The sequence below is a fragment of the Alosa pseudoharengus genome, unplaced genomic scaffold, assembly GCF_046254945.1.
Source record: "Alosa pseudoharengus isolate Yale_2024_CS ecotype anadromous, Long Island Sound unplaced genomic scaffold, YU_APseudo_1.1 YU_APseudo_1.1_scf_19, whole genome shotgun sequence".
Classification (NCBI taxonomy): Eukaryota; Metazoa; Chordata; class Actinopteri; order Clupeiformes; family Clupeidae; genus Alosa; species Alosa pseudoharengus.
Window position 1 is genome coordinate 14,861,564 of NW_027468657.1, and position 25,643 is coordinate 14,887,206.

Consider the following 25,643-nt stretch of genomic DNA (forward strand, 5'->3'; position numbering starts at 1 on the left):
CACTAATTCACGGATTGGGATAAATGCAGAGACCAAATTTCCCTCACGGGATCAAAAGAGTATATATACTTATACTTAATAGGCCTGGCATAGTCCTGCGTCCGTGTCCTATGCATGTGGCGCGTGATGAAAATTGCATCATCAACACGGCATTCAGGTGGTGTCGTGTGCCTCCCAACAATTGTGACCGTGCATCAATGACACACATCTTCGACGCACGGTAAATGGCCCATTAACTCTTCTCTAGACTACTGATGAGCTTTGGGTTAGCAGCAGATCAAATCTTGAACATGAAATGGTGACATGAAGAATATCTTGCCTTGTGATTATTGAATGTTTAGAGAAGAAGGGACTGTATTGGCTGTGTTGTTCTGCCTTGTAATGTATAATTTATAGCCTTTCTGGATGGTCTTTTCTCAGGTGTCTATGACAAAACGCTTCCATACATTGTAATGGGACTGATGACACTGGTGGCAGGTCTGTTGAGCATCCTCTTACCTGAGACACGAGGAATGCCCCTCCCACAGCAAGTATCAGAAGTGCAGACTTTAAACTGGTGAGTGTGAAACACACACACACGCGCGCACACGCACACACACCCTTGTGTGCCCTTTCAATTAAAAAAAATATATTTTTTATATTTTTTTACTTATTTTCTAGGTTTTGTACAAAATGTAAACCACCTGCTGAAAAGAAACTCCCTGAAGAAGATGGATGTCTTTGATGGAGATACACTCTGTATCTATAAATGTGACTAGATGGAGCCTATCTAGCAAGATCAGATCATCAAACTGTCAAACTCCAGAGAAATTCGATATAGAAACTGAAAATGGCAGTTGCAACAGAGTTATGTCTTATGGGAGAACATTGCGTGTTGTAAACTATTTTCTTGCATAGCCTACTGTACCAGACACCTCAAGAGCTGGAGGTTATTTTTCAGGTGATTTTTCAGCTTTAGATTTGTATGGTAACACGTTATAAACAGACATGGTATCCATGTTTACCATTTTGTTTTTCATGTGCTGTTTATGTTCAAGTCATTTTCTTTCATCATTTTTCTGGAATCTAAATGCAATTGTTGTCCAGGCCTTCTGTGAATTTCTTAAATAATTCATGACATGACGCGCATGGACACACGACTCTTTTTTGATACGTAAAATGCTGGTAACATTGACAGCTCTGACAAACTGATAGCCGTCTTCTTCAGACTCACTGAAATGCAATTATGTGACTACATTAAAACAAAACAAACAACGTGTCATTACTAAACAACAATTGTAGCCTGTTCAGCTGAACCTGTTGCTGAGCTGAGCCTGCCGATGTAGTCGTAGTGAATGCTACCTACCTGTAGGTGGTGTTATGATAAACACGGAGGCGGGCTTTGTGGAAACATGTAAACCACACACTAGCACTCGAGAGCGAGGAGGGGCGACCTGGAGGGGACAGTTACGAGGCCATTGCAGCAGCAGCGTAGGGAGCGGAGACGGAGAAACGAAGCAGCGATGCTTTACTTCGCTCAGGTAGGCTAACCTTCGAGCGACACATTTTAAAAGCAAGGTCACGGAATTCTTTGTCTTTGTGCTGACATTCGAGGGGCATTTCCTCAACAAAACTGAAGACCACCGAAGATTCGATCATTTGAAGACATTGGCTGTTTTGCCTCGGTGGACACCCAGGGTCTGTCGAGGATGCCATTGTCAATGCGCGGAGATGGTGTGCCCAATAGGTGAATAACGCGGGGGAGTTTTACCTCAGAAAGGTGACTTTTCAATTCAGTGCAGTTGTTTACCTCTGTCAAGAAATACATTTTCCACTACATTGGTCGTTGAAGGCATAATAGAAAGATGTTCGTGTCAAATGTATTGAATAGCACTGTTGAGTCAATGGTCAAGTCAAATGATTAGCTTAGTTTCCGACGCTAATCCTCACCGATACCATGTCTTCATTACGGAACAAAGGATTGTGATCAAGGACTCGACGGTGCTGTCTTTCTCCGAATATTTCCCTAGACTACCAACAAAACACGAGAATGGAGCCGTTTTTACAGATCGCGCCCCATTCTCTTGCCATTGTGCTCGCGCGGACAGGAGGGGATGACTCGCCAGGTGTTACCGAGAGCGACGCCCCGCCGCATCATCACACAGGTTACGAGATATTCGCGGATTTCAAATCAGAGAACATGCAACATTTTTGGAATAAAATGGTATCAGATGCCATAGCTGAGACGTTTTTCCTTGGCTGGATTGACGAACACGTGCTGTTGATCCAAGGCAAAGAGGATCACCTGGAGGTTCTAAGAGAAGGCTGGATGAGGCGAACTCTGAAACCGCCGCAAGGCTTCGATATAAAGTACTTGGGTAAGCCTTATAACAACACGATTGTTGTGACAGCTAGGTGCTGCTGTACAGTGTTCACGTAGCTTGAATTTTTTATTCGTCATATTTCCCTCTCATTTTAGCTTTTGCAGTAGCATACCGCCACGTATTTCAATATGCAAATTAGCCTTTGCATTTGCCCCACATTACACACTGCTTTATTTGACTATTGGTCTCTCTTTTGGAGACCTCTGTGTTTATTTTGTAGGTTATTTTACTGGAATTAATTATTTTGATTTTCTGTAAAGTAGACCTCAGTCATTAACATTCATTTTTTTAGGCTACATTTTCTTGAAGATTAATTGGCAAAAATAATATTTGCACAACAATTTTCTGTGAAGTAGCCTATAGCTTGTAGCCTATCTGTAGCCTACTGAACATTTTGACACAACAATTTATCCTCATGTTTGGTGACAGTGTCTTTAAGATGGCTGACAGATCTAATGGAACAGAAAGTAAAACATTGTGTGCTTGCTCTGCTATGTCACTAAAGTTTTTTGTCATTCATGATTGGGGTTTCAACACCACCTCATCAGAATAAAACACAACACTCACAAAACTCCTCTCTCCTCAACATCTGCTTGTGAACAGCCAATAAACTTTGCCATTCACAGCTTCATCCAGGGCACTGCTGTTAGTATATCAGGTTGGTGTTTGGGAACAACAATACTGTCTTTATAGCTGTGTGTGTTTGTAATAGCCTACTAATGGAATGCAAAATGGGTGTAAAGTCTTGCGACCCCCAAGTTGAGACTCTTAAGTGATGCAGGACTGAGGGGGCCCGAGTCACCTGCTATGTGGGATGATAGCTCCGTTCTTTATGTGCACCAATCAGAGCAGAAGACGCCATGAGTCATACACTTTCTCTCCTACTGTACACAGCGTTGTGGCCTGGTCCCTACAGACATGTCCCTTAAAATAGCGGTATTGTCTGTTTGTATGAGGCCGGTGTTTATTTTGTTCATTTGAGATCAGTCAGCTGGTGCTGCTGAGCCTCTTTGTACGCTGTGGGGAGGAGGGGAAAGAGAGGAGGAGAGAGGACAGAGTGAGGGATATGAAGATGTGAGTGAAAGAGAGAGTGAGGGATATGAAGATGTGAGTGAAAGAGAGAGGGAGGGAAATGAGATGCTCTCTTCTCTTGAGCTATTTTGTGTGTGTACGTGTGCTGTATTTTGCCTGTGGGAGCTGCCTTCCGCTGCGGCAGGGTCCGGGATTCAGCGGCAACCATGGGCAGAGAGGTGGAATTGCCTGTGTCTTCCACCATTGTGTTTGCCTCATCTTGTGGAACGGAACTGACCTCAATATAAGGTTGTGTGTGTGTCTGTGCATGTGTGTGTGTGTGTGTGTGTGTGTGTTGGGGGGGGGGGGGGGTGCTGGGGGGCTTGCCCCTGCTGTTGAGGCATGACATTCTCAGCGTGTTTGCTTTGAAGGCCACACAATCCTCCCTTTCTTCATTTAATTACCAGCCGGAGAGTGTTTCGGTGAGAGCCCCCCTGTAATGAGTTTATGACGATCTTTTAATCTCCATTCGAATCTAGTCAGGAGCAAGTAATCTGCTCTGCGGAGCACTGGGGAACTTTGCCCTCCCTTTATAAAGTCATTCAATTGGTTTCAGTTTTGGTAGTTGCGGCTCTTGCCCTGACCCATTGACAGTGCTATGACTTGGGCTCTTCTGCTTTCTGTTCCTGGGTTTGGGAGTGTGGAACCCTAGTGGAGACGGCTTCACCCATCACATTGCTTCTGTGTCACTGTATTATTTGTCATTAGTGCAGTTTTCAGTGGGCTCATGTCGGCCATGGGTTATGGTTGAAGGACTACGTCACGATGACCCCTTTCCTTTAGAGATCATCCATGTGGACCACATTAGTCTTGTGTTTGACCCCTTGTTTCGGTTTGTTTGCGTTGGTCAGAATGTACACACTCAGGTGCGTACCAAATTCATCGGTCTGAGACCTTCAAAAAGAGGTGAAGCAAATACTGGTGCGGTCCCACTGGTGAGAAAGCAACCTGAAACAAATACGTCCAACAATAGGCGCATTCGAGATGAACTGCGGCTGCCTGCAGCTGACTTCATACCACAACGTGAACTGCCTGTGTTGGCCAGGAGGAGCAAGAAAAGACGGCAGCCTTGTTTGAAATTACATCATGAAGGCGGGTTCTAGCTTGTGCGGTTTGTGTAGAGCAACAACACAAACTAAATGAAGGCACAGGCTCCCGCAAGATTTTAAGGTCATGTGACATGGTGACATCATGGTAAGTTTCTGTCCGGCAGGATGAAGTCGAACAGTGTTTCTAACCAGTATGCATTGCGTTCAACCCAGCATGCATTACATCAAGTCAGATCAGAAGCGCTGCATGAAGTTCGAATGAGCCTATTGTTTAGTTGTAATGAATTATGGGAGTTAAGATCAATGAATTGTGGATACAATTAGGTCAATTTAATTTTGTTTCTTTCGGCTGATGAGCACATCTCTATTCAGGAGGATAGTGTGCGTTCTGGTCCTGAATCGCCTATATGCTACGCACTTCCTGAAAGCACTTCCTTTTCAGCCAGCACAAACACTTCCGATGGACCATCACCTGCATCGTTTTAGCGTGCCTGTTTACAGGGACCCAGCTGGGTGTTACACCTATGTGGAGGAGCATGTCAAAATGCTGAAGGGTTTATGCATGTTCGGCTTAAACAAGACATTTAGTGTTTAGTGTGAACACAAAAGGAGCAGAATGTAGCAGAAGATACCGTTGCTGATGCTCCACTAGAAATAAATGTGCTGGCTGAAGAGCCTTTCGTGGCATATAGTCCGTTGACGTGCTAAGCGTCTTCAGTGATTCTAACCTGGCAGCCATGATAGCCGTCCTACATTTAATCCTGCTCACAAAATTTGAGGTCGGGAAATTCGGTCTGGACTTGGTACAACTGAGAAGCCTCTATGCCTGCATGAAAGCTGGGCACACCAATCAAATCGTCAGGGCGGGCTTTATATGATGATGGACAGATGAGCAACGATGCGTATCATTCACATCACCTGAGCAAGCTTGGGTTGATTTCGTTTACAACAAAATGGCTGTTGCTCGAGACGCTAGACATTTAGATTTTTCTATCGCATCTGTTGTACAGGATATTACAGGATATCTGTTGTACAGGATATGTGACAGAAAACAGTGATTTAAGGCATTTAATTGGTCAAATATTTTGTTGCTCTGATTGGTTCTATCCAATTGTGTGCTCTGATTGGTTAGGTCTATCCAATTGTGTGCAGAGACATTTCTCCCCTGTATCAGTTGAAATACGCCCCATAATCACATCCCAGCGGTGCAGTATCTGAATAGAATTGAGTCAGGCTATGTAATGGTGACTAGTGAGACATCAGATTATTTTCTAGTATGTCGCAGTCGTGACTCGCTCTCAAACTCAAACTCAAACAATTTGCCAAAAGTGACAAATGCAAGCAATGTAATTTGAGAAGATCAGAGCCAAGATCAACCCACGAAGCTGTCGCTCCATTGTGTAACTCCAAAGTTGCTCTTATGACCGGAAGATAAACATCAAGGGACCTGAGAGAGCGGTCTGCTCAGTTAGTACACATTTTGGTCTGTCTAGAAACAATTCATGAAACTGAACCGGACCTAAGTCCATATACTGTACAACACTGTAACAATATATTGCTTGCTGTCGGGCAAACAATCAAACTATAGGTATGAAAACGCCTTTACCCATCCTCTCTCTATCTATCCACTGAACCAATGTCAGAGCCCCCACACCTGTTTGAACCCCTTAAGCCTTTGAGAAACTGGATGCTCTGGGCTGATAGTTTTCCAGAGTAAGGGGAGAGCAGTTTTAAACTAACAGACAGCTCAGCAAGTAAGAGGCTGCGTCTAGCTTAGACAATGTCTTGAAATTAAATCCAGAAGAAATGATGGCCTAGGGAAAGTGTGGCCATGTGGGTTTGACTGAGTGCATGTAATTGTTATGTGAAGTAGTCCGACTGGGTGTGACTGGGTGTGCATTCATGCATGTGTATTACTGTATGTGAAGGTGAGGGAGTTTATGTTTTATAGTGTACGTGTGTAAACTTCTGAACATGAGCATTAGTGTGTGTGTGTGTGTGTGTGTGTGTGTGGGGGGGGGGGGGGGTAGTTGCATCAGGCTCTCGCTTTCCCTTAGGTGAGACACGTATGTGTGGTCTCCTGTGCTGTGAGCATCTCCAGCAATCCTGTGGTTCATTGTCCTCTGTCTCTACAAGTCAGAGGAGTGGCCCTGCCTACCCATAAATCACAGGGGCAGGTTGTTTCCTGACTTCAACTCTGTCTCTCTGTTCACTTCATCTCTCTGTTCACATGAAGTGCCATTAACACAGAAATCATAAACCTAAAGTTGTGTGAGAAGCAAGGATTTTTGATGCCAATTAAGTTGGTGTTTTTTTCTTGCTCCCTCATGGTGCCAATAGACAAAGGCATTCTTTTCTTGTATGCTGTGTGGCATGGCTGCAATACAATGATGCAGGAGCTCCCTTGGCTATGAAATACAGTTGAACAAACATGAACAGTGTTTTTATAGACTGGTCTGCAGAGTAAGCATGACACAAGAGAGTTGACACATTTGGTGAGCTTTGTTACTTAGATCCCTGATATATTTAGAGATAGAACCCATACCATAGGAGATTAAACATTTCTTAACATTTCATAACTTTGACATTGAGGTCATTAAAGACATTCTTTCATCCATTCTCTGCACACAAAAAAATCATTCACCTTAAATACAACAAGACTGTAAGCATAGACTATTGATTTTACTCATACTGCAGTTACAGTAGTCTAAGGGCTAACCTACACCAGCCACGTAACTGAAGCGTTCCGTTCACGTTGTGTCTGCTGCAACAATTAGCTTCCATTATAATCAATGGAAGTAGCTACACCAGACGTGATGGTGGCGCGTACGTAAAAAAAAAAATAGACCATTCGTCTAAAATGGATGTTACGCGTCGCGAACAGAGCGCTTCAGTTTGGCGCCTGGTGTAGCTTCCCTCTAACTCATAATGCAGTTACGGTGATGACTTCTTTGTGGGCTGACAATCCCTGCAGCCTGCCTTTACAAATGGTCACCCTCTTCGTGGCACGGGCTGACACAAAGCCTTGGCCATTGTTTGCACACAGTGGCTTTTCTCTGCGCGTCGTGCTGCCAGGGACGAGTCATCTGACTCAGTCTGGACAGATGGGGCGTCGCCTCGGCCCAACGAGCATCTCGCCTCATCTTGTCTCATCCCGTCTGACTCATCCGCTTCACGTGCAGTCATCGATCGCCCCCCACCCCCCTCTCCTGCCCCTCCACCCCCCTCTCCTGCCCCCCTCCTTCCCTTAAGCTGGGGGATTCCATAGCTGCTCATTGTGATCTCATTGGCGATAAGGTTCCCTCCAATCCACTTAAGAGGGATCATCTCTCCCCCCGACACACACACACCCACCTTCCACATCTCAAAAAAGTACAGGGCTTCTGGACAGCCTTTTTTTGGCATTGAACTTGCTGTGACAGGCGTTGTTGACGTTGGGCATCACGAGGACTCGTGGCATGTACATGCATTGTGCTACTATGCCTTAAAGATCAAATAAGCAGTTATTATTGTCAGACAAAGACAATGCTTGTGGACTCAATGATATAACTGATAAATGACTCATGATAAATAAACCTTCCCCACTATTACTATTACTATTACATATTACCATACACTTCCTTCTCAGTGTTGGCCTTATTTATGCATTTGAGGACATGTACGAGTCCTCCTATAAATTGTCACCAAGTGCATAAAACCACCTCAAGGTGTCAGACACCGATTCAAGGAGTAACTCTTAGCCTATCAGTCAGGTATACTATATGTCGTTTTGTAAGTCTGGACGCAATTTTATCAAAACCAAAGTAATGACTGCACCTTTGGATTACCCAGATCCCACCCCACTCAGACATGTGGGCTATACTACGAATCTTGATTAGTGGGTTAACGAGGTATGTTGCGCTCAAAGCCAGGGTATGCTGTGACACGAAAGTGGCTCTGTTTTAGCATCGCTGTATCACCATGGTGTCTTATGCTCAACCAAGCCTGGTCGGGAGCAGGTTATGTTATAGCTCAAATCGTGTAAAACTACCGCCCACTGACCAATCAATTATTGAATTATATTTGTGGTGGTAGGTTTGCAGAATTAACTTGAATGCAACAGTTTTTAACAAATTAGCGCAGCATGGTTATGATGCTAACCAGCTTTAAGTCAAAGTCAAAGTCAGTCTGCTTTATTGTCAATTTCTTCACATGTCAAGACATACAAAGAGATCGAAATTACGTTTCCCACTATCCCACGGTGGAGACAAGACAAATTTACAAGACAAGACAAGACTTTAAGCACAATTTAGTACAACCTGAAAAATCATTGTGTGGTGGTCAATGTTGATATTGGGCCGCCACAAATAAGTCAATGTATGGGAAACACTGGTCATATATATTACAGGTGAAGCTCCGCCTCCACAAACATTTTGGATGTCACAAATATGCTACTATAGACGTGCATACCGTACAACATCTGATGACAATCGATTTATTTGATGTTATAGGCTAGACACTAAAAATGACCGTAGTGTAGATTACACTATCGCTCATAAATGCGGAAGTAATTGCTTTTTAATATAGGCGGTCTTGTGCGTCTCCACGTTTCACGATTGGCCAACCTCATCCCAACACCGAGAACGCACACAGATCTGAGCTGAAAGCCAGTTTGACAAATATATCACATAACTATCGTAGTATAATTTAACTTATACCCCTGAGTCAAGGCTTTGTGTAGCCTCGATATGTCTAGATAGCCTAGATATGTCTAACGTGCTTCGTAGTATACCCCAATGGTCTCCTGTCGTGTGTGTGTGTGTGTGTGTGTGTGTTTGGGTAACAGTAGGATTTGACTGATACAAACTATATTGGTTTGGATGGAATGTAGTTGAATTGAAGGAGCATGAAAACCAACACCTTCACTGGCTCCACACAATGTGAATACTGTAACTCCCTCTCTGTTACCACAGAAACCAACCAAAACAATACCCTTGGTGTGTCTTTAGACTTTTTTCAGCTGTGGGGACACGCTGTCATTGTGACATTGAGATTCTGTATCACAAGGGCATTTGTGACCATGCCAGGTGTGAGTCCACATTTCTCCCACTAGAGGCCAGAGTGAGATCAGGAATCATGGTATGCTTCACTGCAGTGGTCTTAGAGTTTACAGTTTTATGAAGCAAACCCCAGAGCTGATCTGGTTTTATTAAACTTTGACTTATCATTGGAGGGATACACAACAATGAATGGAATGTTTATTATCTTACTTATCAGGGGATGTTTGTACAACCAAGGAAGTTGCCGTAACATGCACTACCTCATGGAATTGATATTGCATGACTATGCCAACAAATTCTTATCTGAATGTTCTATTTCACCAGAATCACTATCAGCTGTGTATTCGCCCATAAAACAAGAATGAAGATAAACATTCATTTTTCCTTAAGTGATACATTTGCAGGATGTAGTTAATTCAGTGCAGATTTAGTTCAGCTACATATTGTGTGAACCACTGAGCTTATTTCTAATCAGATCAGATCTGATTTCTTGCATTTAACTGTAGCTTAACATCTCCAATATATGCTCAGGTCACAGATGGATCAACAAATAGATCATGTCTAGTTCTGTATTCCAAAGTTGGCATTTTATTGTCAAAAACTATTTTCTTTTTTTAAAATCAATATATAATAAAAAACAGACCTGTAGAGTCAGCACTTTCACTGTTAGAAGTACCATCCAATCCTTTTCAAATTAATTTTGACGACGATGCATGGCAAATGCAACAAATAGCCAGCGTTGACCAACAATTCTCTTTATCAGCTCAAGACCCATACAGCGCACCACGCCACGGACCAATCATAAAACGCTTTCCCAGAAAGAATTATTGTGTAATCTTCCCATGCAATAGGAACTTAATCTCTTTTGTTTACTAAAAAACAGTAGATATCCATAGAACTACAGGAAGTGACCCATTTCCTTTAGAGGGAACCAGCACCTCTACCACCTATTTGATGGGTAACTGACTAAATATTTAAATGGCCATGCCGGAGCACAAAGGCAAAAATACGATTAATCGACTAATGTCAAGCAATGTCACAGAGTTTGTCGACATGCAAGTCGGAACATTCCCAGCAGTGCCCCAGGACGCATTGAATCCCCAACACAAAGAAGCTCTACAGTGTTTTCCGGAAACTATTCAAAACAGACCCCCCCCCCCCCCCCATTTTCTTCCTCTTCTTCTTTTTCTTTTCTTGACATGTTGGCAAGAGAGCATTCATTTAAGAGAGAGGAAGGGAGGAAGTTTTGGCAGATACACTCGTGTTTGGACAGTTCTGTGTGACTGAAATTATGAATGGCTCTGCCCAGCAGCCCTGTCAAGCTGTAGCGCCAAGTGACATTCAGGATGAAGTGGGTGGAGAACAGTTTGGTCTCTGTCCCTTTCACTTGGCTGTCCCTTTCTCTTGCACCATTGTTTGATTCCTCTGTGGTGGTCCCAAATTGGTGTACATTTGCATTACTGCCTCATCCCAAACCTTCAAAAGGGGGCTGCTCAGAGAAACACTGAAAAGAGGTTGACTTGCTGCAAAAGTATGTGTTGTGGTTTTCAATTACATTGTCACAACAGCTAAACAATACAGACGTACTGCAGCACAGAGAATGGTTTTGAACACCCACAATGTCTGATATGAGACCTCACTAAGCAGTGACAAGAAAGTCAGCAGTAACGCAGACGACTTAGAAATGGCATTTTGCAGCCTCTGGCCGTGGCGCGACTGGCTGGGGCACCTGCACCGTACGCCGGCGACCCGGGTTCGATTCCCACCCCGTGGTCCTTTCCGGATCCCGCCCCGGCTCTCTCTCCCATTCGCTTCCTGTCATTCTCCACTGTCCTATCCGCAATAAAGGCATAAAAAAGCCCAAAAAATATACTAAAAAAAAAAATAGAAATGGCATTTTGCAGCCTCTGGCCAAGGTCTTGGTCTATGACGCCATGTTTGGCATCAGGAAAAACAAATAATTTTCCTAAACTAGTGGACCCGTGATCATTTGGCTTTTTGAAACACAATTCTTCTTGGCTGTGGCTTCATTTTTTTCCCTCTGGGAGAACAAAGCTCTTGCACTCAACACCACTCCACATCACATCAGGCTTTCACAGGTCATGCTGGGACTTATTGGCTATTGATCAGTATTGATTGAAACCAAAAATAACCACTATGGAGCCATTGGATGATCATTTACAAAACAACTGATGTAGGCTACAGCTATGATCACGCCCAAAATAAGCAGAGTGCAATTCATTTCCAATTCTTCAGTTCACCGCTATTGAAGTTGGAAGAATACATGTTATGTTAGTTGCGTAAAGGCTTTGTCTCTTTGTTGCAGTGGTTTGAACTTGTGTAATTTAGAATCACAAGGAGTTGAGCATATACTTTATGGAGGCAGTAACCTTTCAACCAATCAGCACTGGAATTTGGAATGTGTGTTTTCCTAACTAATCAGAAAACCGTATCGGCCCAGCGATCTCCTTATCTGAGCATCACTGATCTAAAGGTGAAGGCCGGAGGAGTGTGTGTTGACACGCTTCACACAGTTTCACAGCTAGCATGAACAGTGTCCTTTTTCTCACAACACTCCCACACGAGGCACTGCGTTGTTGTTGGCAGTTGTCCAGCATGTATCACTGAAGCAGACCCTCCTTTTCCATAATATGATCCATTTGACAAGGCTTAAATCTAGTGGAACTAATTAGTTGTGTCATTCGATTGATATTAAGACTTGGGGAGTAGTCATCAGTTTTCCATTAGAGCCATACTCTCATAGTTAGGTCCCACCCACCTATGATGATGATGATGATGATGATTTACGACAGTGTTAATGGTAATGTTCTCTTAATATAGTTCCAGTAGTGTGTCGTTATGACTCTTTTTGCCCATCAGATATTTCATATCTGTGGACACTGGACTGGCGCATTCCAACTCCAATTCCAACTTAGTATATATTCTTTATCTTCTACTGTCCTTATTGCTTAGTTGTGTTTTTATATTATATACTTTTAAATACTTTTTCTGCTGTTAGTGTTAGAATGTGTGTGTGTTGTCTGTATGCTACTGAGACCTTGAATTTCCCCTGGGGATCAATAAAGTATCTATCTATCTATCTATCTATCTATCTATCTATCTATCAATTCACCCACATACCCTTTCAATAAAAGGTCACTGTTTAGTGTGATGTGTTGTTTTAGTTGATTAGCACACAATTACTTTGCTTTCCGGAACTTTCTCAGTGCCAAGTTGCTGCTGGGGGATTGGCCCAGATCTTCGGAATCTTGACCGCATCCGTCGCCGGGCCAACTCAGGAATTTGAATTCCATCATTTTCCCGCAGGAGACGCAGGAACGCCTCTGAAGGTTTTTAGCATGTCGAACAGCTAATTAGGACATCAGTCCTTGCATATGTGTTGTTGCTGGGAGCCAGCGTCACCGCTACAAATGAATGAGGATGAATTTTCATTTTCGTTTGGGGGAGGGGCGGTGGGGGGGCCTGGAGGTTAAGCGCTTGCACATGTGTAAGCCACATTTCCATAAAAACCCCAGCCCTGTTATTTTAAATCCTGGCTGACTGCGACTGTGCTAAATTGAGTTTGTTATTTCATACTCGGCTTTGTACAGCACCCACCGTGGTACCTTAGTCTCCGCCCTACAGGCCCTCACCTCTCGAAATGCCCACATCTCCCGTGTCTGGGAGTGAGTTACTGCGAATAAGGGACTCTTAAATTTGAATGGGAGATGCGAGTTCAGACCCTCTGTGCAAAATAATATATTGCTGTCTCAAATCATGATGAAGTTTCCTCTCTGGGATTGATGTCAGTGCCCGTGCAAAAGTACGGCAGGGGGGAAATTTAATAACGGTAGAGATATCAAAATATCAGGAAACGTGGACCAAAAGAGAGAAGGTGGTGGGAGGGAGGGAAAAGAAGAGAGACAAACATTTCATCTGTTCATTCATGGCTGGATGGTTTTAACAGGTTCACCACTTTATGTAGGTGGTGAACAACATGGAGGCCTTTGAAGGTTTTTACGAGGATGACGATTCAATATCAATAATTCTATTAGTTTTATTTTCCATCTCCAGTTTGTAGTTTTAATGCTCTGAAGACTTAGTTGGATTCTGTATGTTGGAGACATGTCATGGTGACAAATAGAATGGTAACACAAAGTAGTCCAGTGTTTCCCCTAGAAATTTTTCCAGCAGCGGCACTGTGTTCTATGCAGTGCTTCTATGTGGCAACAACAATCCTTCAACAATCGTGAATATTTTGTTAAATGCACATATTATGCAGAGGAGGAGCAGCGGGCTCGTTACGAGAGAGAGAGCGGGCGGGGCGAGGAAAGGCTGCGTGAGTAAAAAGTGCAGCTCAATGAAATTATTTTATCTTATCTTTAATTTAAATAGTACAACATAGAACATCACTGTGTGCTGGCCGGTTTTGATTTCGTGGCGCCCAGCCACAGATTAGTCAACGTATGGAAAACACTGAAGGTGTAAAATTTTAAATATTAAGCAGCACACGTTATGCTTGACGAATCGACGCGCATATTTTGCGTCGACGTCATCGATTACGTCGACGCGTTGTCCCAGCCCTAAACACAAGCATTTACAAAGCATGATTATTGCAGTACTTGAACAGGATTATTAATGTTTTTCTTTTACCTTTTTCATTTACATTATTAGTAATTAGCCACTGTACAACTGTACACTGTACACATTCTTTTTTTTAATTAAGGCATTAAGACAAAAGACAAAACATGTTTTTTATTCCTCCCTTTAGTCAATTTCAGCATGGGTGTCTTAACTTTGGCACAGCACTGTATAAACTATATAGACGTCTCTTTCATGTCATTACACTGTATTGGTCCTATGCAAGTCGAATTGAGTGCCTGCCACTTTAATGCTGTGATGGCCCGAGAGGCTTGCTTGATTCACGGTTTTAAGCTAACTTAGTAGCGTTGTTGTGCATGGTGCATAAGAATATGTGGATAAAATGAATTATGTTTTCCATGTCATTTGGTAAAATAAATGCTCAAAAACTCGAGGAAATTCTATCTTGGATTATAGGGGATAAGTGTCTTGTATCATTTCTATAATTTTGGTGAGCTCTACAGGAATTACAAACTATCTCCAGATGTAAATGGTTGCGTATCCTATTACTGAAATTCAATTAAACCCACCAATAGGCTAGCTAGACCTTAGTTTCACAGCCTAGGTATGTTAGCAACACAGGGCTTGAAAGCATTACCTGTATCACAAACAAAATTGAAACAATGCGTGGAATTTATCTGGGAATAGGCTACTTGGGCGAGCTGGCGTGTTTAATTTGGTTCCTTGGTTAACATAATGTAGGCTACGTTTTTTTGCACAAAATTGCGTCCGCTAATAAACTTAAACATAAACACAAACAAGCGTGATCTCCTGTGGAATCCATGACTGCGCCTTCAACGTTAGCCTACTATTATTTATTCAAACCTGAACGAACGGCAGCTGTTCCTGAAGTTCACTTACGTGTTTTTTATTTTTTATTTTAATTAGGCAACTTTTTTTGCAGTGGCGCTTGAATTCCAGGAGCGGTGCTGTGCCGCTGATGAATACATTGTAGTACACTGTAATACACTGTAGTCTCTCCTAATGTTTGTCGTATAGTGTATAGTTTGTCATAATCGATTTAGCATCTGTTTTTCTGTCTTGTCTTGCACTTGTTTCTTGAACTTCAGCCCAAAGTTGCTAAAATTGAAGTACTTTCTGATGATGGATGATGAAACTGTTCATTTCACTCATTTATTTTTTATTGCGCTAAGCATGTTTCACTTCAAAGAAGAAAAAAAAAAACGGAATTGAAAATCAAAAACGCCAGTTAGCTGAGCGCCATCTCTTTGTATCTCTCCCCTTTTGGATTCTCTTTGAAATGCCTGCACAGACTGCTCTAATGAAGCTGTTGAGTGGAGAGGACATGCTCCTGAAACAGCAGGCATCTGCTTTTCAACTCATCAGGCCCAGACGACCTACTTGCATATACAGTATATACATATGTGCATTATAGATGCTGCATTGTGGTTCAGGGGGAGTTCATAGGCGCTCAGGCCTGGATTGATCCTTCTATTCAATAATGGGATTTCTGAATAAAGCTTCTTTTGTCGATTGCAATGTCAATGCAATACTGGCCTATCAATAAGGATTTGTTAAGGAAAGGATTTAGTCTATTTAATTTAATACATTTGAATCAGAAGACATGTTTTTATTAAATCAAAAATGTTTGGGTATTAGACATGGTATTGTAGTGGCATGTTTTCCACAATCTTTATGGTATAGATCCATATGTAGTTAGCCTTAAGAACCGATAAGCTTTTAGCTTTTGTTATAAATTTGTTTGTCAACAAGTGACTGTGTCGGACTTTGTGTCCTACTTTTTTGACCATCTTGCTCCACATGAAACAGCTTTGCAAGACTATTCACTGATATAGAATCTGACTTTGACATACATGTTTAGCTCCATACATATCGTCAACATTGATGAAAACCATCTGTTGGCAGAGAATAAATGCTGACTATCAATTTCACTGTAAAATGCCCTCTGGTATTTATCTTTATACAAATGTATTTATTTATGTATGTTTTCCCATACCAGCCCTAATGACAGTTCAAGATAAAAACGAATCAGCATACATCTCAGCCAGCTGTTTCCCTTTTGTGTTTGCATATGCAGTGTCCCATGAGTTTGGCTAGGACGATGATGGATATGAAATGGGTAGGTAAGCCAATAGGCCGCCGAAAGACCAAACTGGGACTCTCGGAAGGAAAATGGCAGTTTTCCAATGGCAGATCATCAAATGTCCCTGAGGACTAGCGAAAGTTTTTAGATTTCCCCTGGAACAGTGTAGAAAATGGCATCCTGATGTGCGGGGGTGCATTTTGGATAAACCGCATATTGACTTGACCCTCCCCCCTCATTAAAACTAGATAAATGGATAGAACTCGTGTGTGTGTGTGTGTTGGGACATTTTCTTGGCTTGTACCTGTGATTTTACAGGTTCACGTGATACTGAAAATACTGAAGTGTGAACAGTATATTTTAATCATGTGCTAATAGATTCTGGCTTGCCAGGTGGGGAAGCTGATTATGATATTTTTTTTCAGGAATTATATGTTCATTATAAAGTAGTAATTATTCCACATGTGTTTTGGAAATCCGTTGAGCTTGACCTATCTGCAAAGTGATGATTTTCTGGAAACTGTCTGAATATTTCAAATTCTGCGTGCACCCTGACTCCATATAATCAGGAAACTCTCTTGCATATTGAGTTCTACTTTGGACTGCTGCCACTGAACTGTGGCTTCACAGCCATTTAAACATACTGTATATTTATTTCTTTAAGAACTGTAATTACTGTTTTGTTTCCAAAAAACTATAACGGAAGGGGAAAAAACGTTTTTTGGCATGCATGCTGTGTTGAAATCACAGTGTGACTGTGTCTCCATGGAACCTAGCCCTAGTACCTCCACACATGCCTGTCTCATGACTGACATACCCACCTCTCCACAAAGTTAAGTGTCCCTCCAGAAACAAGTTGCCAGAGAGAAAGAGAGAGAAAGAGTCATTTTCAGCTTCAGACCCTGGAGCACCACAGCAGCTTGGACTGTGTGCTAACACGCGTGGAGCATAAGGGTATGAGATCATTTCACAGCCCAATAAGAGCTAAACTAAGATTTTGTCTGGTTTTGGGGTTGGGGAATAGGACTGGGCGTTTTTTTTTTTTTTTTTTTTCTTGGAGGGGTTATGAGGAAGGATGGAGGCTGTTTGAGGGGGCCGTTTTCTCTTTTAGAACACTCCCCGGCACATTGGAGTGGAAACCCGTCCGATATGGACTCCCAGCATGCAGCTGCTTTTGGGCACTGCGTGTGCTTTGAGGGGTTGGGATGGGAGGTTGGAGGTTTTGGTGATAGGGGCTGAAGAGCAAGTGGGTGAGAGAGGTGGGTGGGTGCAGGGGGAAAGGTTTTGGCTGATAATTCAGAACACGTTTAGCAAAAGCCCTCTGGGAAGTCTGCCGTCTGTACGGGTCCCTGTTACAAGATTCTGTGATAAAAAGGACAACCCTGAAAGGGCTGAAGGCACGAAGGGAAACCGTCTTGCCATGGGCTCCATATGATCTCCCCTTGGGTGGGTCATCTATGTGCTTACTTTATAGGGTTTCAGGCTCAGAGTTCTGTGGAACACCTTCAGACTATAAACTATTAAAAAAGTGATATAAATAAAAAGTTAGAACCAGGGGAAATGTGTGGCATTGTTGGAGATTGCGAGGAAGAAGTGTGTGGGGGTGGGGTGGGGGCGGGTGTTGGGGGAACAGGAACATCCCTAACACCTCGTCCAAGCCGCTCCCAGTCGAGGTTACTCGGCTAGCCAGCTCTGTGCGTGAGGAGAAGCATGTGTGCCGCCCGCATTCCTGTCATCGCTGACGGCCCTGACATAACACGGGCAGAAATATGAGCCATAACTGGGACAGGAAATACGAGCCTGAGCCCAATGAGGAGGCACAAGGGGGTACGACGGGGGGGGGGACCTCAGTCCGGGCAGGATGGTGGGGAGGAAACGCAGGAGAAGAGGAGCATGAGGAATATGAACCGTTCGGAGAGTGCAAGGCATGAAGTTACTGCTGGAATATATGGGGTGTGTTCCAGTAAAAGGACCCAACAGAGAATACCAGTCTGGGCTGTAGAAAGCAGTCAGCGGCTAGATGGATGTGTGTGTGTGTGTGGTGGTGGGGTGCTATGGGGGGTTATAGGCAGCTGCTGAAGCCTTACAGAGTCAGTTGTATCTGGGGCCTTAGACCGTGTTTACACTTGGTTTTTAGAATGTGTCTTGGGTGATCTGCGCACAAATGGACAGCATTAAATAAGTGTAAACGACCACCAACATGTATTGTGAATCAGGCACTCAACTTGTACAGTTTGGGACATACTTTACCACACGTTTCTGTTGTGTAAACACTAGTGGTGTCCTGATGTGTCTCCCAAAAGGAGACATTAGCAAATCAGAAAATACATGGTAAGCAAGCTGTACAACTTGAGTACAGGTGTAAACAGCACTGTGAAACCATTGAACTGAACATTCCACACACATTTTAAAATCAAGTGTAGGTCATGAATGGTTGTGCTGGAACTTTGGGGGGTTTAGAAATGTATCTTAACACAATTGAGGGGTTGTAGAGACCAGAGGTGGGCGAAGTACTCAATTTCAGTACTTAAGTCAAAGTACAGATACTACTGGTCAAATGTTACTCCGATACAAGTAAAAGTTGCATATTCAAAATTGTAAGTATTAAAGTACAATTTGAAATTACATGTGTAAGGTTTAACACTTAAATGCATGCCCCTGACTAGCTTGTATAAGCTGCAGAATAAGGGATTATAGAATGTTACAGAATGAAGAAACCCAACTGACAGAAAGAAAATGTTTATTTTATTTTAATTTTTGTATGCAGTGATGTGGTTTACTTTCGGCAAACAAAGCACGCATTTAAAACGATAGGAATCGTTCATCCGTTCAGTAAACTTAAACATTTTGTCGAGATACGGCCATGGGTGCGAGTACTCGACAGGGCATCCGCCTTTATCTCCGTCTCCATCTACCTCCATCTTGCTGTCGATTTAGGAATAGAGAACGGTTAGACGTTGAACTTGGTTTTATAGCCTAGCGCACAGATGTGACGCAACCCTGATTAGTGATAGGCTGTCACCTGCGAACAAACCATCACATTTTAGAAGAGAGGGGAGGGGGGGACAGAGTTTCGATATAGGCTAGACCTAGTTTATTGAAAGTTAAAAGTAACGAGAGCCTTAACAGAAATGTAGTGAAGTTAAAAGTACGATTTTTGTCATTCAGATGTAGTGAAGTGAAAGTGAAAGTATTTAAAAAAAAATTAACTCAAGTGAAGTACAAATACTCAAAATCTTTACTTAAGTACAGTACTTAAGTAAATGTACTTCGTTACTGCCCACCTCTGGTAGAGACAGTGTTTGACCAGCATACAATGCCTAAAACGTCATAGAGCTATAAGAACGTTTTTCAGAAATCTTAATTTTTTTCACACAGCGAATGCAGTCTGCCGTCATGCCAGTTTTCCTCTTTCAAGCCATAGCTCTTGGTGCAGTTGCCCCAGTGCCACTGGAGCTTAGCCAAATGACATTGACCCACAACAGGTTCCGCTTCCCTGAAGTTCAGCAGGGTCTCATTACAAAGGATTGTAATTCAAAACTGCATGTCTGCATAGCCTCAGCTTCGACCCATGACTTAGAAAACATACGTGATACAAATTGACGTTGTCTTGCACCAGTATAATCAAAAAGAAAACTTTTCCGTTGGGGATCTGGTGTGTATCACTTGTTTTCGCTTCCCTCTTCAAGGCCTCCACTAATATTGCCATCAGCGATTACTGCAGCTAGTGGGAAAGGAAGGGAGTACATCTCTCTCATTGCTATCTGTCTCTCAGAGGGGGTTTGTAACTGTCCTCCACTCCTTGACTTTTGACAATGCTTAGTAATTTGTTCTCACTTAGAGTAGATAGAAATGACATTAGTATGTAAAGGCATGTGTAGGCTGATGATACGGTGAACCACTATTTCAACCAAGTGAAATAATAAATTATTGTTACCAGTAATTTGTCACTCTGAAAACAGTCCGTTTTAATTATGAAAAACTTAGTAAACTATGCTTACTAGTAATTATATTTATTTCATTCGAGTTGGTAATTCTCAAGAATGTTGCTTGGTGTACCATCAGCATTAGTTGAAGTGGTCACAGAGGAGGAAATTATGTGAAAAACTGTGGAGGGGAGGGTTTGGGTTGGGGGGGGGGGGGGGTGCTCCATTATTATGGCACACTGACCTTTGACGTTTCCCTCATTGGAAAAACATTACTTTCTGGCTGTTCACTCAGCTGGATAGAACGGAAAAAAAAGCCCTCCCACCATGATAAATGATCAGTCCGAGAAGACTTCAAATAAGTTCAGTAATATTCAGCAGAAGATATGTACCCCCTTCACCCCCCAAAACAAGTCCATCACTCTCAAAGTGTCAAATAATTAATGTCCAACATACATTAATAGCTTGCACAGGCACACACTTATCCATCAATAATGAATGTTTGCGAAAAGTGTGTGTGTGTGGATTGTGTGTGTGTGGGTGTGTGTACATATTGGTCTAGAGGCTCCATTGATTACACCCTACGTCACTCAAATGGATTCAGGTCAGCAGTCGCACAACTTCCCCCCAGTCTAATTTGAAACATTTCCAAGTGCCTCTCGGGCTGTGTTCATAGACAGCGCACACACACATTTGTGAGCACATTTGAGGCTTATCTTAAACCAGTTCACTTGGCTGCTAAATCGATGTGGCAAATACCTCTTCCACAGCCATTTCCCTTTCTAAGCATATTCCCCAAATGTGGCGCTGGGTAAATAATTCAGTGTTTCAGCAACGGGGAGTGAAAAACAGCCATGCATCCCTCCCTCCCCCCAGCTCCCCACACCATGAGCTGAGAGGCTGCACTCAGCTGTCTGCAAGGCGTGGAGCAGCTGCACATATCGACTCTCGCCTGCTGAGGGCGAGCTTTTGCAAACGTGCCCAGAGTAGGAGCACAGAGGATAGCAGAGAGAGAGAGAGAGAGAGAGAGAAAGGAAGAGAGAGAAATAAACAAGAGGGAGTGAGAGCGGCGGTACTCCGTAGGTTTTTGCTCAGTGGTTTCCGCTCCCGCTGTTATGGTGGGGGCTCTTTTAATTGCATTCCAGTGGAATTTCTAATGCAGCTGGCTAGCGGACGACTACATCGAAAGAGAGGGGGGGGGATCTGCTGTGATTTTGGCGGATGACACTCGGACCGGGGAGAATGAGGGATTTTGTAAACTGCCCTCCTGCCCTCTGAAAAGGAAAAACGTGCCAAATGACCGACAAGGCGCCTGCAGGACTCTGTCCATTTTGAAGGCTGATAAAAGGATCTGGCTCTTGCTCCAGCTTTTCAGCTTTCGGGCAAGTGAAGAGGTTGTCAGTAACTAGATACCACAACTTTTGTATTTAAAGGGACTGCCTCTTTCCTATAGGTCGGGCTTTCAGCCAGAGATAGAGAGGGTAAGCCCTCAGGTTGTTTTGCACTGAGAGATCTTGACAGAAGACAGAAACAGCAAGTCTAACACGAGACAGCATCTCCGTCTCGTTCTGTTCCCTTCCTTCTCTCTCTCCTTCTCCCTCTCTACCTTTCTTGCCTGTCTGCTTTTCTGACCGTGTGCTGGATCACAAGAGGAGGAGACGTGGAAGACAAAAAAAAATCTACACTAACAGTTAAGCAGTAGAATCTGACAACAGCTAGAAAAGGAAGACTGATTTCACTCCTTGACTCCCAGCATGGAGCCTTGACTTTTTGGGTGTCCTCAGCCTGGAGAATACTTGCAGATGCACTTTTCCTGAAGCTGTGTTAGAAAGCCACCATATGCAGTCTGCTGTCTACAAAGACTTTTACTTTTTCCGTCAGAGCCTTGCGTGTCTTTCGTCAGAGCCTTGCTTGATTTGTTTTTCGTCACAGCCTTGCGTGATTTGTTTGGGAAACATGCGAGGTGGGAATATCTCTGTTTGTTTGCTTTCCTGCTCTCGTATTCCCCTCCCTCAGCACACCATGACCGGGACTCTCGGACATCTTCCGATTCGCAAGCTGTGACATCACCACTCTCTTCAACAGTGCTTGGGAGTTTAAAATCCAATTTTTTTTGTTGGGGAGACAGGGGGGGTTCTTTTGTGTCTGTGAATCGTGGTTAGTGGAGCGCTCTGGAGCTCAATTGAGCTATTGTTTGAATTCGGGGGTCTCTCACGCTGCAAAATCTCATCTTGCTCCAACACACAACCAACCCCCAGCCGCCCCCCACCCTTTTACTTTCCCTTTGCCCCCATCAGCTACCCAACCCCCGACCAAGCCAAACCAAGCCCCCCACCCCCTCCTCCTCCAAGCCCGCTCACCCGAACATCCCTCCCTCATTTCCCGCTTGCCTCCACCACCCCTTCTCACGTTCCCAAGCCTGGGAAGCCACTTTCTGTGCGGAAGCCGGAGTGCTCTCATGTGGATCTGGAAGACCGTAAGCCTGGATTAACTGCACGGGGTAATGGGTCGCCGGGCACATCTGCCGTGGGATCACTTTCGGGAAATCGAGAGGATCTAGCAGGGCTGTCGCTGTCAGGAGCTTAGGCGGTACTCCTGCTTTTTTTCACCCATCTACGTGGGTGGGTTTTTCAGTTTTTTTTTTTTTTGATAACGTGGAGATTTGCCAATCCTCACGTGAGCGCAAAGGTTTGTGCTTGTGTGGGTGTTGTGTGGGTGTTTTGTCTGCGTGGACAGAAGAGCCAGTGGAGGTGACAGTTTGTGTTTGTGTTCACCATGCTTCAGGGTCTGAGGTAGAGGAGTGCGCTAAGTGGGAAGGAGGCAGGGGTGGGGGGGGGGACGGTTGTGGACGGAAGTCCTGAGAGGTGGCTGGACAGTCTGCCTCTGTCGGACATCGGCATGAAGAAAACGCGCAGCACCACACTGCGCCGAGCCTGGCCGAGCTCTGACTTTTCAGATCGGGGCTCTGAACGTGTCCGTTCGCGAAGCGAGAAAGACTACCGGCTCCACAAGCGATACCCCCCAGCATTCATCGCCCATTCGCCACGAGGATACATGGCAACAGGTGAGTCCGATTCTCCTCATCATCAGCATCTGAAGGTGCCAAAAACAGATGCACCATTCAGAATGTAAGCCAGCCCAGGCTTGGTCCTCTATTCTGCAGATGATTAAGCAGACACAGCTTAAGCAGACTATAGGACGCTTGCTCAGCTGAGTCTGAAACAATTCAAACTCAGCTGAGGCTGAAACAAACCTTTTAAATCCACCCGTCCAACTTTTCTACTTCTCAACACAGACCTGCACAGGTATTTCTAAGGATTTGCTTTAGACTGCCTGGTAGCTTAACATTCATGACAATCAAGTCAACAGAATGCAAAGAAATCAGATTTACTACCTATCGTTAAGGTGGAAAGTTTCTATGGTGATCTGGTGAACGAAACCCACTGATGGATGGTAGGACGTTTATGTCTATGTGGCGATGAAATTTGTAAGAGCTGCTTCCACACGGCGAGAGTTGTAGAGTGCTGAGATGTGTGAGCACTGCGGAGGAGGACCTGGTCTGTTGGAGCGAGGTCTGCTTCTCATCATACTAGCGCGGTTCATTAACGCGCGGCACTCTCCTCCTCCACAGCAACATTAGTTAATGAGCGATGGTGCGCAGGGGGAGTGAGGACTGATCTGTCAGTGAGTGATTAGTGACCAGCAGCAACCCTCATCAGTGGCCAGTAATGAGGGACAGGCTACCTCCTTGAATGTACAGTACTTTATTCTTTTCTTTTTAACAAAAAAAAAAGCTGAGGTAGATTGCTGTGTAAATCCCAGAGAATGCCTGAACCCCCAGAGTTAGATAGATAGATAGATAGATAGATAGATACTTTATTGATCCCCAGGGGAAATTCAGCTTTTCAGTCTTTTTTTAAATACTTTTTTTTTAAACTTTGACTTCAGTTGAAAGTGTGCAGAGAATCAACGACGATTGAATTGTGGCTCATTTACGGATGGGCACACTGGACACCCAACCAGCTCCAAATGTATGCAAGGCCGCTTGACAACGGTCATTGTGCGCCTACTTAGGCCCCTCCCCCTTAAGGATAAAAAGGGAGAAAGGCTGAATGGCCTCACAGTGTGTGGTGCCAAGTCCTGCAATGGTTCGAGGGTCTTTTACGTCTCCTAGCAACCTGCTGGGTCAGAGGTTAAATGATGTGGCCATTATGGTAAATGAATATAGTTTCAAAGAATGACAAAGGGTTGGCATTGGTTAAAGCTGACTGGTGGTGTAGAGTTGTGCCAAGGTTTTTTCACTCTGTGTATTATCGAGTGGTTTTGTCTCTCCAAGTCTGTAAAAATCCTTCATGAGCTTGCATTTGTTTAAAGACGTCATTAACGCAATGTTTACAATACTGTTTACAGACTTTAAAAAAAACTGTGCCCAATGAAAGGAGATGTGAAGGACCTTATAAACCTGAAGCATAAAAACAGATTGTGTTTGAATTAAAGTGTCATGGCACTCTCCTGTTTTTTTGTTGGTCTCCCACACATCTTTGCAGATGGATTCAGTTTCAAGTTGGTCCTTTTTGGTTTATGTTAAACTGAGTCATCTGTTAATTCGCCCTCCCAGAAGGAGTTTACAAATCCAAGTCCCGTCAATGAGCGGTGCTCGTAAACAGCAGCACACACAACTTCACCCACCACACACTCGGACACACACACTAACTTCCATTCAGATAACCCCTGGAGTCTAACCCACAACTAGCAAAAGGGGCAAAACCTGCACAGTACGTTCACAACAAATGCTTGCAATGCTGCAGGAGCCGACAAAGCATCATGTGGCCATGTTATTTTTAGAGCCAGAGAGAGGAGTGGAGAGTTTTACATGAGGTAGAGCATAAGCCTGCAGGATTTGGGGGAAAGCACAGCGCCTGACTTCTGCCCCATGCCCCCTCATGAGGGGTCCCTTCGGAGCGTTCAAGTGAGGCTGTGTGGGTGTGTGTGTGTGTGTGTAGGGTGTGTGTGTGTAGGGTGGGTGAGGGTGGTGGGTTGACTTATGTAGGGGTCACAATCAAAGGCATTGTTTAGAGATAAACACCTCAGGACTTGAGGGAGGGGGACCCACAGAGGAGCAAAGAGGCTAAGCTGGACCCTGTGCTAGGTCTTATCAGTGTGATTATGCTTCTGGATGGAGGGAGGGAGGGATGGAGAGATGGATGTAAGGATGGAGGGATCTAGGGAGAAATGGAGGGAGCAATAGTCTCAGGCTGGGGCTGTTGAGTCTCTCTTCAGAGGATTAAGCTCATTTTTCACTAATTTAGCCATCGTTTATGCACACAGCTGTATATACAGATACGCAGACACACAAACACTCTCACACGCACATAGACACACTCTCTCACACACACACACACACAGATACACACACTCTCACACACACAACATGCACACACATACACACACTCTCACACACGCATATAAACACACACACACACGCACAT

The 25,643-nt window shown here is 43.8% G+C and overlaps 2 protein-coding genes across 5 annotated transcripts in view; both read left to right on the plus strand.

The window, feature by feature from the left end:
• The window catches only part of LOC143132347 (organic cation/carnitine transporter 2-like), a 33,019-nt gene extending 16,418 nt beyond the window's left edge, over positions 1-16,601 (plus strand). For 2 of the 3 annotated variants that reach the window (XM_076291790.1, XM_076291792.1), the window contains 2 exons: positions 421-556; positions 661-851. In XM_076291790.1, coding sequence (XP_076147905.1) covers positions 421-556; positions 661-724 — 200 coding nt within the window. In that variant the 3' untranslated portion in view covers positions 725-851. Of the gene's footprint in view, positions 1-420; positions 557-660; positions 852-16,222 lie in introns of those variants that run through there. The other variant, XM_076291791.1, reaches the window with a different exon arrangement.
• The window catches only part of stox2b (storkhead box 2b), a 52,816-nt gene continuing 28,076 nt past the window's right edge, over positions 904-25,643 (plus strand). Inside the window, exon 1 of one of the 2 annotated variants that reach the window (XM_076291787.1) lies at positions 904-2,357. In XM_076291787.1, the coding sequence (XP_076147902.1) occupies positions 2,030-2,357 (328 nt within the window). In that variant the 5' untranslated portion in view covers positions 904-2,029. Of the gene's footprint in view, positions 2,358-23,006; positions 23,219-25,643 lie in introns of those variants that run through there. The other variant, XM_076291788.1, reaches the window with a different exon arrangement.